The sequence below is a fragment of the Passer domesticus genome, chromosome 27, assembly GCF_036417665.1.
Source record: "Passer domesticus isolate bPasDom1 chromosome 27, bPasDom1.hap1, whole genome shotgun sequence".
NCBI lineage: Eukaryota > Metazoa > Chordata > Aves > Passeriformes > Passeridae > Passer > Passer domesticus.
In genome coordinates, this window is record NC_087500.1 from 4,393,301 (window position 1) to 4,405,394 (window position 12,094).

A 12,094-nucleotide genomic window follows, 5' to 3' on the forward strand; every position below is an offset into this window, starting at 1 on the left:
AAGGGAATTCAAACCCCAAACTGGAATGGGGTGGGGTGGGATTTAAAGGTGAATCCAGCCCCCAAACCGGGATGGGACGGGATTTAATGCACCGGGTTTGTGGGAACGCCCGATCCCCGCGGGCCGAGCCCCCTGGGGTGTCAGGGCCCCCCGAGCGCCCTGGGGTGCTGGGGTGACCCCGCTGTCCCCCCAGCCGAGCTCTCGAGCCTGCTGGGGCGCAGCATCAGCTACGAGGTGCCGGCGCTGCGGCGGCAGCGGGGCCGCTGGCAGCAGGCGCAGCAGGAGCTGGCGCGGCGCCGAGGACGAGTGCCAGCTGCGGGCGGGCGAGCTCCGCGAGCGCTTCCTCAGCTCCTGCCGCCAGTACGGCATCGCCGTGAGTGCCACGGAGCCCCAAACAGGGCTGGGAGAGCCCCAGACACAGCCTGAAATGGGCCTGGGGATAGCCCCCAAAGAGAGCCCAAAACAGGGCTGGGAGAGCCCCAAAGAGAGCCCAAAACAGGGCTGGGATAGCCCCAAAGAGAGCCCAAAAACAGGGCTGGGATAGCCCCAAAGAGAGCCCCAAACAGGGCTGGGATTAGCCCCAAAGAGAGCCCAAAACAGGGCTGGGAGAGCCCCAAAGAGAGCCCAAAACAGGGCTGGGATAGCCCTGAACAGAGCCCAAAACAGGGCTGGGAGAGCCCCACAGGGAGCCCCAAACAGGGCTGGGAGAGCCCAAATGGGGCTGGAATAACCCCAAACAGACCCCAGAATATCCCTGAACAGAGCCTGAGACAAGCCTGGTGACTAGCCCCAGTCAGGGCCCAGAAAAACCCCAAATAGACCCTAAAACAGGCCTGGAATAGCCCAAATATTGCCCCCCAAGTGGGGCTGGAATAACCCCAAATGGGCCCCAGGTAATCCCAAAAAGACCGTGAAACAGGTGTCCCCTCTGTGTCCCTATGGTGTCCCCGAGTGTCCCCAAGTGTCCCCGCGTGTCCCCAGGGTGTCCCCGAGTGCCCCCAGGGTGTCCCCAAGTGTCCCCTCAGTGTCCCCGAGTGTCCCCCAAGTGTCCCCGCGTGTCCCCAGGGCGAGGACGTGCGCCGGGAGCTGCTGGCCCAGGTGCAGGCGCTGCCGTCGCTGCTGTCCCGCGTCGGGGACGGCGCCAGCGCCCTCGGGGACGCCATCGAGCTGTACCAGGCCTGCGTGGCCTTCGTGTGTGACAGGTGGGGACAGCCCTGGCCCCCCAAGACAGCCCCGAAACAGCCCTGACACCCCCAAAAACAGCCCTAAAACAGCCCTGACACCCAAAAACAGTCCCTACCCCCAAATCAGCCCCTTCCCCCAAACCAGCCCTAAAGCAGCCCCCCAAACCAGCCCTGAGCTCCCCTAAAACAGCCCCAGCTCCCCAAACTGCCCCGAAACAGCTCCTGGCCCCAAAACCCCGGCACTGCCGATGCTGAGGTGTCCCCACCCCGATGTCCCCACCCCCAATGTCCCCATGACCGATCTCATCCCCGCTGATGTCCCCATGTCCCTGTTCTGTCCCGTGTCCCCGTGTCCCCTGTTCTGTCCCGTGTCCCTGTGTCCCTGTTGTTCCCGTGTCCCTGTTCTGTTCCATGTCCCATGTCCCGTGTCCCTGTTGTGTCCCGTGTCCCCTGTTCTGCCCCGTGTCCCTGTTGTGTCCCGTGTCCCACGTCCCGCGCTGTCCCCGCCAGCCCCGGGGCCGAGGCGCTGCCGCTGCTGCGGCTGGTGGCGGCGCACGGGAACTGCTCGGTGTTCCGGTGGCGCACGGGGCAGGAGCCGCGGCGGCTGGAGCGGCCCGAGCCGCCCGAGGCACCGGAGCCGGCCCGCCAGGACACGGTGGGGTGCCGGGGGACACGGGGGGGACACGGGGGACATGGGGACACGGGGGACACAGGGGGGATACGGGGGGGACACGGGGGGACACGGGGACACGGGGACACGGGGGGACACGGGGACACGGGGACATGGGGACACGGGGGGACACGGGGACATGGGGGGACACGGGGACATGGGGGGACACGGGGACATGGGGGACACGGGGGGACATGGGGACATGGGGGGGACACGGGGACATGAGGGGACACAGGGGACATGGGGACACGGGGGGACACGGGGACACGGGGGGGTGCCGGGGGACAGGGGGACACGGGGGACATGGGGACACGGGGGGTGCTGGGGGTCACGGGGACACGAGGGGACACGGGGATACAGGGGACATGGGGACACGGGGGAGACACGGGGACACGGGGGGACATGGGGACACGGGGGACATGGGGGACACGGTGGGTGCTAGGGGGACACGGGGAGAACACGGGTGGGTGCCGGGGGGACACGGGGACATGGGGGACACGGGGGACACAGGGACACAGGGGACATGGGGGGACACAGGGACACAGGGGGACATGGGGGACACGGGGACAGGGGGCTCGGGCCGTGCCTCAGGGGGTTTTGGGGCTTTCCCCGCAGATTGACTGGGGGGATTTCCCCGCGGAGCCGCCCCAGGCCGGGGACATCGACTGGGGCATCACCGTGCAGCCCGGGCCCCAGGTGGGCGACGTCCCCGTGTCACCCTGTGTCACCTTTCATTCCTCAGGGGGATGGTGGCATTGATGGGGCGATGTCCCCAAATCCCCCTGTGCCACCCTTTGCTCCCCAGGGGGACGGTGGCATCGATTGGGGTGATGGAGAGAAGGGACAGGAGGGGACAACAGCAGAGCCCAGCTCCCAGGTTTGTGACACCCCCAGAGCCAGAGATGTCCCTGTGTCCCCAAATCCCCCCTGTGTCACCCTTTGCTCCCCAGGGGGACGATGGCATCGATTGGGGTGACGGAGAGCAGGGACAGGAGGGGACAATCACAGCAGAGCCCAGCCCCCAGGTGGGTGACAGCCCCAGGCCAGGGGTGTCCTTGTCCCCAAATCCTCCTGATGTCACTCTGTGTCACCCTTTTCTCCCCAGGGGGACGATGACATCGACTGGGGCGACGGAGAGCAGGGACAGGAGGGGACGATCACGGTGGTGGAGTCTGGAACTGAGGGTGAGCAGGGCTGGGGGTCCTGGGGGCACAGGCAGCTCCCAGATCCCCCCAAATTCCCCGTTCCCAGTGCCCCTGGACACCCCGGGGGGGTTGGGGTGGGGCAGGGAGTGGGATTGGGGTGCTGGGCAGGGATTTGGGGTGCTGGGCAGGGGTTTTAGGGTACTTTGCAGGGATTTGGGGTGCTGGGCAGGGTTTTTGGGTGCTGGGCAGGGATTTTGGGGTGCTTTGCAGGGGGTTTTGGGTTCTGGGCGGGGATTTTTGGGTTCTGGGCAGGGGTTTTGGGTCTGAGCAGAGGTTTTTGGGTTCTGGGCAGGGTTTTTGGGGTGCTTTGCAGGGTTTTTGGGTTCTGGGCAGGGTTTTTGGGTGCTTTGCAGGGGTTTTTGGGTCTGGGCAGGGATTTTTGGGTGCTGGGCAGGGTTTTGGGGTGAAGCTGAGCTGGCTGTGGGGTCCCACCCCGCGCAGCCCCCGAGGGCGTTGCCCGCGGCTCGGACGCGCTGACCGTGCTGGAGAACCCCGAGACTCGGAACCAGTTCATCGACGAGCTGATGGAGGTGGGCACGGGGACACCGCTGGCCCTGGGCTGGCCCTGGGGTGGCCCTGGGGTGTCCCTGTTGATGTCCCTGTTGGTGTCCCTGTCACTGTCGGTGTCCCTGTCATGTCCCAGTCCCTGTCCCTGTCACTCTCCCTGTCAGTGTCCCTGTCATGTTTCTGTCACTCTCCCTGTCATGTCCCTGTCCCTATCCCTGTCAGTGTCTCTGTCCCTGTCCCTGTCTCTGCCATGTCCCTGTCACTCTCCCTGTCCCTGTCCCTGCCGTGTCCCTGTCAGTGTCCCTGTCATGTCCCTGTCCTGTCCCTGTCAGTGTCTCTGTCCCTGTCCCTGTCTCTGCCATGTCCCTGTCACTCTCCCTGTCCCTGCCATGTCCCTGTCCCTGTCCCTGTCCCTGTCGGTGTCCCGTCCCTGTCCCTGCCATGTCCCTGTCCCTGTCCCTGTCACTCTCCGTGTCATGTCTCTGTCTCTGTCCCTGTCCCTGTCCCTGTCCCTGACCCCGTGCCGTGTCCCCGCAGCTGGAGCTGTTCCTGGCGCAGCGGCTGCTGGAGCTGGAGGACGAGGCCGACGTGGTGGCCATGAGCCAGCTGCAGCTGGCGCCGGCCGTGCTGCAGGGCCAGAGCGGCGCGCGGCTGCGGGCGCAGCTGGCCACGGCGCGGGAGCTGCTGGCCCAGCTCTGCTCCCGCAGCGTGCAGCACCTCTGCATGATCCTCGCCTCGCCCAGGTGCCCGGGCTGCCCCAGCGGGACAAGCTGCCCTAAAACAGAGCTCAGATAATCCTAAAACAGACCCGAAAATGGCCCTAAAACAGAGCTCAAATAATCCTAAAACCAGCCCTAAAATAGCCCTAAAACCAGCCCTAAAACCAGCCCTAAAATCTGCCCTAAAACCAGCCCTAATATAGCCCCTAAAATAGCCCTGAACCAGCCCCCAACCAGCCCCTCAAATCATCCCTAAAATATCATTAAAATAGACCTCAAACGACCCTAAAAAACCCCTAAAATAGACCCCAACCAGCCCCTGAAATCATCCCTAAAATAGCTCTAAAGAAGCCCCCAGAACAGCCCCAAACCCAGCCCTAAAACAGCCCCAAACCCAGCCCTTAACCAGGGGGGCCGTGCAGGGTGATTCAGGTGTCCCTGCTGTCCCTGCCCCGCGGGGTGACCCCTGTCCCCATGTCCGTCTCCCCAGGTACGTGGAGCGGGTGACGGCGCTGCTGTCCCTGCCCCACAGTGTGACCCCTGTCCCCATGTCCGTGTCCCCAGGTACGTGGAGCGGGTGACAGCCCTGCTGCGGCAGCAGCTGCTGCAGGCCGAGCTGCAGCTGGCCAAGAGGGAGGCGCTGGGGCAGCGGCGCCGCCAGGCCCTGGCCGAGCAGGCGGCGCTGGAGCCGCGGCTGCAGCAGCTGCAAGAGAGCACCAGGGAGCTGCAGCGGCTGGTGAGGGACCCTGAGCCCCCCGAGCCCCCTGAGCCCCCCCTGAGCCCCCTGAGCCCCCCGGCCCCACTGAGCCCCTCCCATGCCCGTGCAGATCGAGGCCGACATCTCCAAGCGCTACGGGGGACGCCCGGTGAACCTGATGGGCATCAACCTGTGACACCTGGGGACATCAAACTGGGACACCTGGGGACAGCGACCTGTGACACCTGGGGACATCTACCTGGGACACCTGGGGACAGCGACCTGTGACACCTGGGGACATCAGCCTGGGACACCTGGGGACATCAAACTGGGACACCTGGGGACATCAAACTGGGACACCGGGGGCCATCAAACTGGGACACCTGGGGACATCGACCTGTGACACCTGGGGACATCAACCTGGGACACCTGGGGACATCAGCCTGGGACACCTGGGGACATCAACCTGGGACACCTGGGGACATCAAACTGGGACACCTGGGGACATCGACCTGTGACACCTGGGGACATCAGCCTGGGACACCTGGGGACATCGACCTGGGACACCTGGGGACATCAGCCTGGGACACCTGGGGACATCAACCTGGGACACCTGGGGACATCAGCCTGGGACACCTGGGGACATCGACCTGGGACACCTGGGGACATCAGCCTGGGACACCTGGGGACATCGACCTGTGACACCCAGGGACATCAGCCTGGGACACCTGGGGACATCGACCTGTGACACCTGGGGACATCAAACTGGGACACCTGGGGACAGTGACCTGTGACACCTGGGGACATCAAACTGGGACACCTGGGAACATTGACCTGTGACACCTGGGGACATCAAACTGGGACACCTGGGGACAGCGACCTGTGACACCTGGGGACATCAAACTGGGACACCTGGGGACATCGACCTGGGACACCTGGGGACATCAGCCTGGGACACCTGGGGACATCAACCTGTGACACCTGGGGACATTGACCTGTGACACCTGGGGACAGCGACCTGTGACACCTGGGGACATCAAACTGGGACACCTGGGGACATTGACCTGTGACACCTGGGGACATCAGCCTGGGACACCTGGGGACATCAAACTGGGACACCTGGGGACATCAAACTGGGACACCTGGGGACATCGACCTGTGACACCTGGGGACATCAAACTGGGACACCTGGGGACATTGAGCTGTGACACCGGGGACATCAGCCTGGGACACCTGGGGACATCAGCCTGGGACACCTGGGGACATTGACCTGTGACACCTGGGGACAGCGAGCTGTGACCCCTAAAGGACATCAGCCTGTGACACCCAGGGGACACGGGGGGTCCCCAGCGGGTCCCGCCCCCCCAGCCCCCCCGGGGGTGCTGCGGGCTTTGGGGGTGTCAGTGAATAAACCCGAATTTTGTGTCACATGGAGCTGTGTTTGGGGTGGGCGGAGGAGCCGCGTGTCACCGAGGGGGAGGGGGGACAGGGACAAGGACAGGAGAGTGGGGGGCGAGAGCGGGACCCCCTCTCAGCCCTCCGTCCCCCTGGGGGGTCGCAGCAGCCCCCGGCCCGGGTGCGGGGTTTGGGTTTCACGGCAGAGCGGGTGATTCCCGGCCGCTGTCCCTGTCCCTGTCCCTGTCCCTGGCGCGGTGACAGCGCTCGGCCCCGCCCGCAGGGACCCCACCGATCACCCTAGAGACCCCAAACCCCGCCGCACCGGGAGGGACAGGGCGGGGCTGCCACGCCCAGTGACGTCACCCACCGACCACACCCACCCACACAGGCTATTGGCTGGTGCCGCGACCTGGTCCCGCCCCCTTGAGGCGTCACAGCCGCTCATTGGTCCGGCTCTGCTGTGGGACCGCCCCCACACGGGGCTGGGGTCCCCAATGGGGCTGGGGGTCCCCAGTGGGGCTGGGGTTCCCCAATAGGACTGGGGGTGTTCCCAGTGGGGCTGGGGGTGTCCCTAACGGGGCCGGGGGTCCCCAGTGGGGCCGGGGCGGCCCTGGGGGTCTGTCCCCCCCGGGGATGGTGTGGGGCGCAGGGAGCCCCGTGCGCACGGGTCTGGGGGAGCTGCCCCACGGGGTCGGGGGGGGGCTGTGGGGCTCCCCACACCCCTGTCCTTGTCCCCAAACCCATCCCTGTCCCTGTCCCCGTCCCTCTCCCCGCTCGGTGCCAGCCGGGCTCCGGGGAGCCCCTCATTACCCCGCGAGCGGTGATTAACGGGCTCGTTAATTACCCACCGCCTGTCACTGCCGGCACGGAGCCGGGAAACGCGGAGGGTCCCGCGGCGGGGAGGGGGCTCGGGGGGCTCGGGGGGCTCTGGGGGGCACTGCGGGGGGCTCGGGCCTCTTTGGCGCCTTCATCCCCCCCCGAGACCCCGGCCCCTGATCCCCCCGGGCAGGGACAGAGGGACAGAGGGACAGAAGGGACAGAGGGACAGACGGGACTGCAGTCGCAGCCCCCCAAAAGCCGGGGTCCCCCTGTGCCCCGCTCGGCTGTCCCTGTCGTGCGGGCACTGCCACCAGCCTGGGGCGGGCCAGACAAAGGGATGGCACGGGGCCGGGAACGGGGACCCGGCGGTGTCACCGCCCCCCGCAGTGTCACCGCCCCCCCGGGCCGGCTGCCGCTCCGTCTCACCTGCCAGGGAGGGATTTAATTACCAATTAAGGTCCCTCCATCTGTCCCGGCGCTGTCCCCGCGTCCCCGGCAGCGCCGCTCGCTCCATTAGCCCCGGACCCCGCCAGCTGGGGGGCGGCTCTGCTGTCCCCAACTGTCCCCAAATGTCCCCAACTGTCCCCAAATGTCCCCAACTGTCCCCACCGCCACGGCCGCGCCACCCGGCCCTGCCTGTCCTGTGCGCTCCCCGTCCGTCCGTCCATCCATCCATCATCCATCCATCCCCGTGTCCCTACAGCTCTCCTGGCATCGTTTCCTACATCCCTCTGTCCGTCCCTCTGTCCGTCCCTCTGTCCATCTCTCCCTGTACCCCTTGTTCATCCCTCCCTCCATCTTTTCTGGCATCCCTCCATCCCTCTCTCCATCCTTCCCTCCCCGATCTCTCCCCGTCCCTCTCCCCATCCATCTCCCCATCTCCCTCCCGATCTCTCCCCGCTCCCCCCTCGCACCCCCGAGCCCCCCATCCCCTCTCCCCTCTCGGGGTTCTCCCCCTCCTCCCCTCCCAGCCCCATTTTTAGGGCCCAGCAGCCGCTCCCGGTGCCCCCGGCGGGGTGGGGACCCCCGCGCCCCCTCCCCAGGCCCGGCGCTGCAGCTGCCCCGCGCTCTCCGCGTTTCCCGTGCGGGGCGCAGCTGCGCCGAGCCCGGGGAGCGATGTGTCACCGCGGCGGCGACAGCTCCGCCGGGACACCGGAGCGGCGGGGCCGAGCGAGGGGTCCCGGGAGCGGAGGGAGCCGGGGGGGGCCGGGGGAGCCGGGGGGTCCCGGGTGTTGGGGGGTCCTTGGAGAGGAAGGGAACGGAAATCCGGGACCAGTGGGGGCAGCGGGAGGGGAAACCTGCCGGGGTTATTTTGGGTGTGATGAGCTGGGGAGCCTCAGCCGCAGGATTTTTGGGGGGCACGAGGCTCACGGGCCCCCCAAAACTCTCCCGCCCTGTTATCCCCAAACCGCCCTGCGCCCCACACGGCTGCGGGGTGTTTGGGGTGTGTGGGATGTTTGGGGTGCTGTGGGGTTTTCTGGGGTGCTGCGGGGTCGCTGTCCCCCAGCCCTGTCCCCCCCCCAGCCCCTCTGTCACCGGCGGCGGTGCCTTTGTCCCCGTGTCACCCGGGGGACACCAGCTGTCACCGCCGGGGCCTTCGCGCTCCTCCTCCTCCTCCTCCTCCTCCTCCTCCTCTTTGTTCTCGGGCTGCGGAGGGAGGGGGAACACTGGGGGGACACAGAGGGGACACAAGGGGACACAGAGCCCCCCCAGGGATGGGGACACTGGGGGGACACAGAGGGGACAGGAGGGGTCGGGGATGGGGTTTGGGGGCGCTCGGTGCCCTGCCCCACCCCCGGCTGGCCCCGCTTTGGGCGTCCCGGTTTGGGGGGCTCAGGGGAGGGTCGGTCCCGGTTTGGGGGTCCCGGTTTGGGGGGCTCAGGGGAGGGTCGGTCCCGGTTTGGGGGTCCCGGTTTGGGGGCTCGGGGCGGGGTCCCCGCGCTGCCGCACCGCCGCCGGCAGGTGGCGCTGCAGGACCGCGAATGCGCGAGCCGGGGCGGGGCGCGAGGGGCGGAGCCACAGCATCAACGGGCGTGGTCATTAACCATATAAGGATAAAATGCTCTCTAAGGGGCGGAGCTATGCAAACAAAGCCCGGTGTCGCAAGGAGCGTCGGGAAAGGGGCGCGCTGAGGTCCCGGGGACGGATTTTGGGGTCCCGGGGAGGGATTTTGGGGTGCCCGGGAGGCGTGGGGGGCCCTGCAGAGGCCGTGCCAGCCGGGGGGGCTCTGCAGGGTTGGGGGTACCCGGGACTGGGGCAAAACCCAGTTTAGGGGGGCTCCCAAAGGGGGTGATCCCAAAGTAGGGTGAGGGGTTGCTATGGGGTCTGTGGGGTCGGGGGTTCCCGAAAAGGGGGTGATCCCAATGCTGGGGTGTCCTTAGGATGGCTGTCCCAAGCATGGGGGGTCTGTGGGGTACATCCATGGGGGTCCCAGCCCCACGGGACCCCTGTGCTGGACCCGTGGAAGTGATCGCTCCATAAAGGTTGGGGTTTAACAAAAAAACCCCATAAACATCCCAAAAAACCACCCCAGCAAGGAGGGAACGAGCCGGGTCCGCCCCGACACCGGCTTGGGCAGGAGAATCTTTAATTGCGGCTGGATCCAGCTGGGAAGGACAAACTTCATTAGTGCCTCATTAATCCCTGGGCATTACCGACGCTGGGAGGGGGCTCCTGGATCCATCCCAAGTAATCCCAACCCCTCCACTCCCTGCTCCCTGAGCTCTCCCAGTCTGGAATTTTCCAGTGACTCACCCGAACCTTCCCGTGTTTGCTCCAGTTTTTGGGGTGGAGCGTTTTCCTGGAGGAGAAAAAAAATGAGGAAGGGGCTCCTGGATTCCAGGGGATCCTGGATCTGGGGGTCCCAAATAACCCCAGCCCCTCCACTCCCTGCTCCCATTCCCTGAGCTCTCCCAGCCTGGAATTTTCTGGTGATTCACCCGAATTTTCCCTTGTTTGGGAGGATTTTCCCTTTAATTTTTGGGGCTGGAGCGTTTCCCTGGGGGTAAAAAAAGGGGAAGGGGCTCTGTGCCCCCCTCAGGGGCACGAGGGGGGCGCGGGGACAGGGCCAGCTGTCCCCAAATAGCCCTGGGGACACTAAAAATAACCCGGAGGGACAGCCCAGCTCGGGTTCCCAGCTGGAAACTGCCCCGGGAGTCACGGGAGGGGTTTGGGGGGGCTGCCAGACACCCCCTCTGTCCTGGGGGGCATTTGGGGTGGGCAACAGCCCCAACATCCAGCCCAGGGGGGTTTTAGGGGGGAAAACACCCCCAAAATCCAACCCAGAATGGGTTTAGGGTGGGAAACACCCCCAAAATCCAACCAGGGAGGGTTTGGGATGGGAAACACCCCCAAAATCCAACCAGGGAGGGTTTGGGGTGGGCAACACCCCCAAAATCCAACCCGGGGGGGGTTTAGGGAGGGCATGACCCCAAATCTCTGGGATCTGGGCACTTCCAGCCCCTCCAACACCTTCCCTTGTCTCCCTGGACTCAATCCTGCCTCCCTGGGTCTCTGCGGGTTTTGGGGGGCACAAACAGCCTGGGGAACCCTGGGAAACCCAGGGAAAACCTGGGAAACCCTGGGAAAACCCGGGAAAACCCTGGGAAAACCTGGGAAAACCCTAGGAAACCCTGGCCAACCTCACCCTGCTGCCGGGTGCGGCACCCCACGCCGTTTTCCCATGTTTATTTATTTATTTTTTTTTTCCTGGGATGAAGCGGCGTCCTGTTTGTCCCGGCGGGTTTTGTGGGGCAGGGCAGGGACGGGCAGGAGCGGGCGGAGCTGCCCCGGCCTCCCACCTGCTGGGCTGGGATCCCACAGGGATCAATGTGGGATGGACAGGGATCCCACACAAATCCATGTGGGAAGGGCAGGGATCCCAAATGGAGCAGGGAGGGGCAGGGATCCCACAGGGATCTGGGTGGGAAGGGGGGAACAGGCAGGAATCCCACAGGAATCCCTGTAGAAAGGGGAAAGAGGGCAGGAATCCCAACAAATCCATGTGGGAAAGGCAGGAATCCCACAGGGATCAATGTGGGAAGAGGCAGGAATCCCAAATGGAGCAGGGAGGGGCAGGAATCCCACAGGGATCTGGGTGGGAAGCGGGGAACAAGCAGGAATCCCACAGGAATCCCTGTAGAAAGGGGTGAAGGGGCAGGAATCCCAACAAATTCATGTGGGAAGGGCAGGAATCCCAAAGGGATCTCTGTGGGATGGACAGGGATCCCACACAAATCCATGTGGGAAGGGCAGGAATATTGCCCGGATCCCCGTGGGAAGGGGAGAAGGGGCAGGAATGCCTGACAGATCCCTGTGGGCAGGGCAGGGATCCCACAGGGACCCGTGTGGGCAGGGCAGGGATCCCTCGCGCTCCCTGCGGCCGGGGCAGTGCCCGGCAGGCTGTGCCCCGCTCCGCGCCGTCCCGCCCGCTCACTGCTGGCGTTCCAGGCCGCGCTGGGGCTGACGACCCGGGCAGGGCACGGCAAGGCCCGGGCCCGATGCCAGCAGCGCTTTCCACCTTTCCCCACGCATCGCGGCCCCGAGCAGGGCTTTGGGCAGAGCTGGCGGCCCCACGGCCACGGCCCCGGCCCGGGCCCAGCGCGGCCCCGCCATGGCGGCCTCGCCCCGCTCCGGGCCGCCCGTCGCCATGGCAACCGCTGAGGGGTGAAGGGGCGGTGCCGCCGCCCCGCAGCGATTGGTGCGCGCTGCTGCCACTCAAGCGCGCGGATCCTGCACGTCTGTTCATTGGTTTGGGAAGCTGTCACTCAGTGATAGCGTTGCGCGCTATTGGGTGGGCGTGCTGTCAATCAATCACGGAGAGGGGCGAGCCGTGCTTCTCCGTTTCTGATTTCTCTTTGGCTGGGGTGCGCCGAGCGCGAGGGCCGCCCGCGCCT

General features: G+C 65.9%; 1 protein-coding gene across 1 annotated transcript in view; it reads left to right on the forward strand.

Annotated features, from left to right (window-relative positions):
* The window catches only part of CDK5RAP3 (CDK5 regulatory subunit associated protein 3), an 8,455-nt gene extending 2,045 nt beyond the window's left edge, over window positions 1–6,410 (forward strand). Inside the window, 12 exon segments of the mRNA XM_064399634.1 lie at window positions 97–297; window positions 299–373; window positions 1,066–1,202; window positions 1,695–1,839; window positions 2,470–2,550; window positions 2,660–2,731; window positions 2,805–2,879; window positions 2,960–3,038; window positions 3,501–3,589; window positions 4,104–4,309; window positions 4,850–5,021; window positions 5,113–6,410. Coding sequence (XP_064255704.1) covers window positions 97–297; window positions 299–373; window positions 1,066–1,202; window positions 1,695–1,839; window positions 2,470–2,550; window positions 2,660–2,731; window positions 2,805–2,879; window positions 2,960–3,038; window positions 3,501–3,589; window positions 4,104–4,309; window positions 4,850–5,021; window positions 5,113–5,178 — 1,398 coding nt within the window. The 3' untranslated portion in view covers window positions 5,179–6,410.
* The last annotated feature ends 5,684 nt before the right edge of the window (window positions 6,411–12,094 follow it).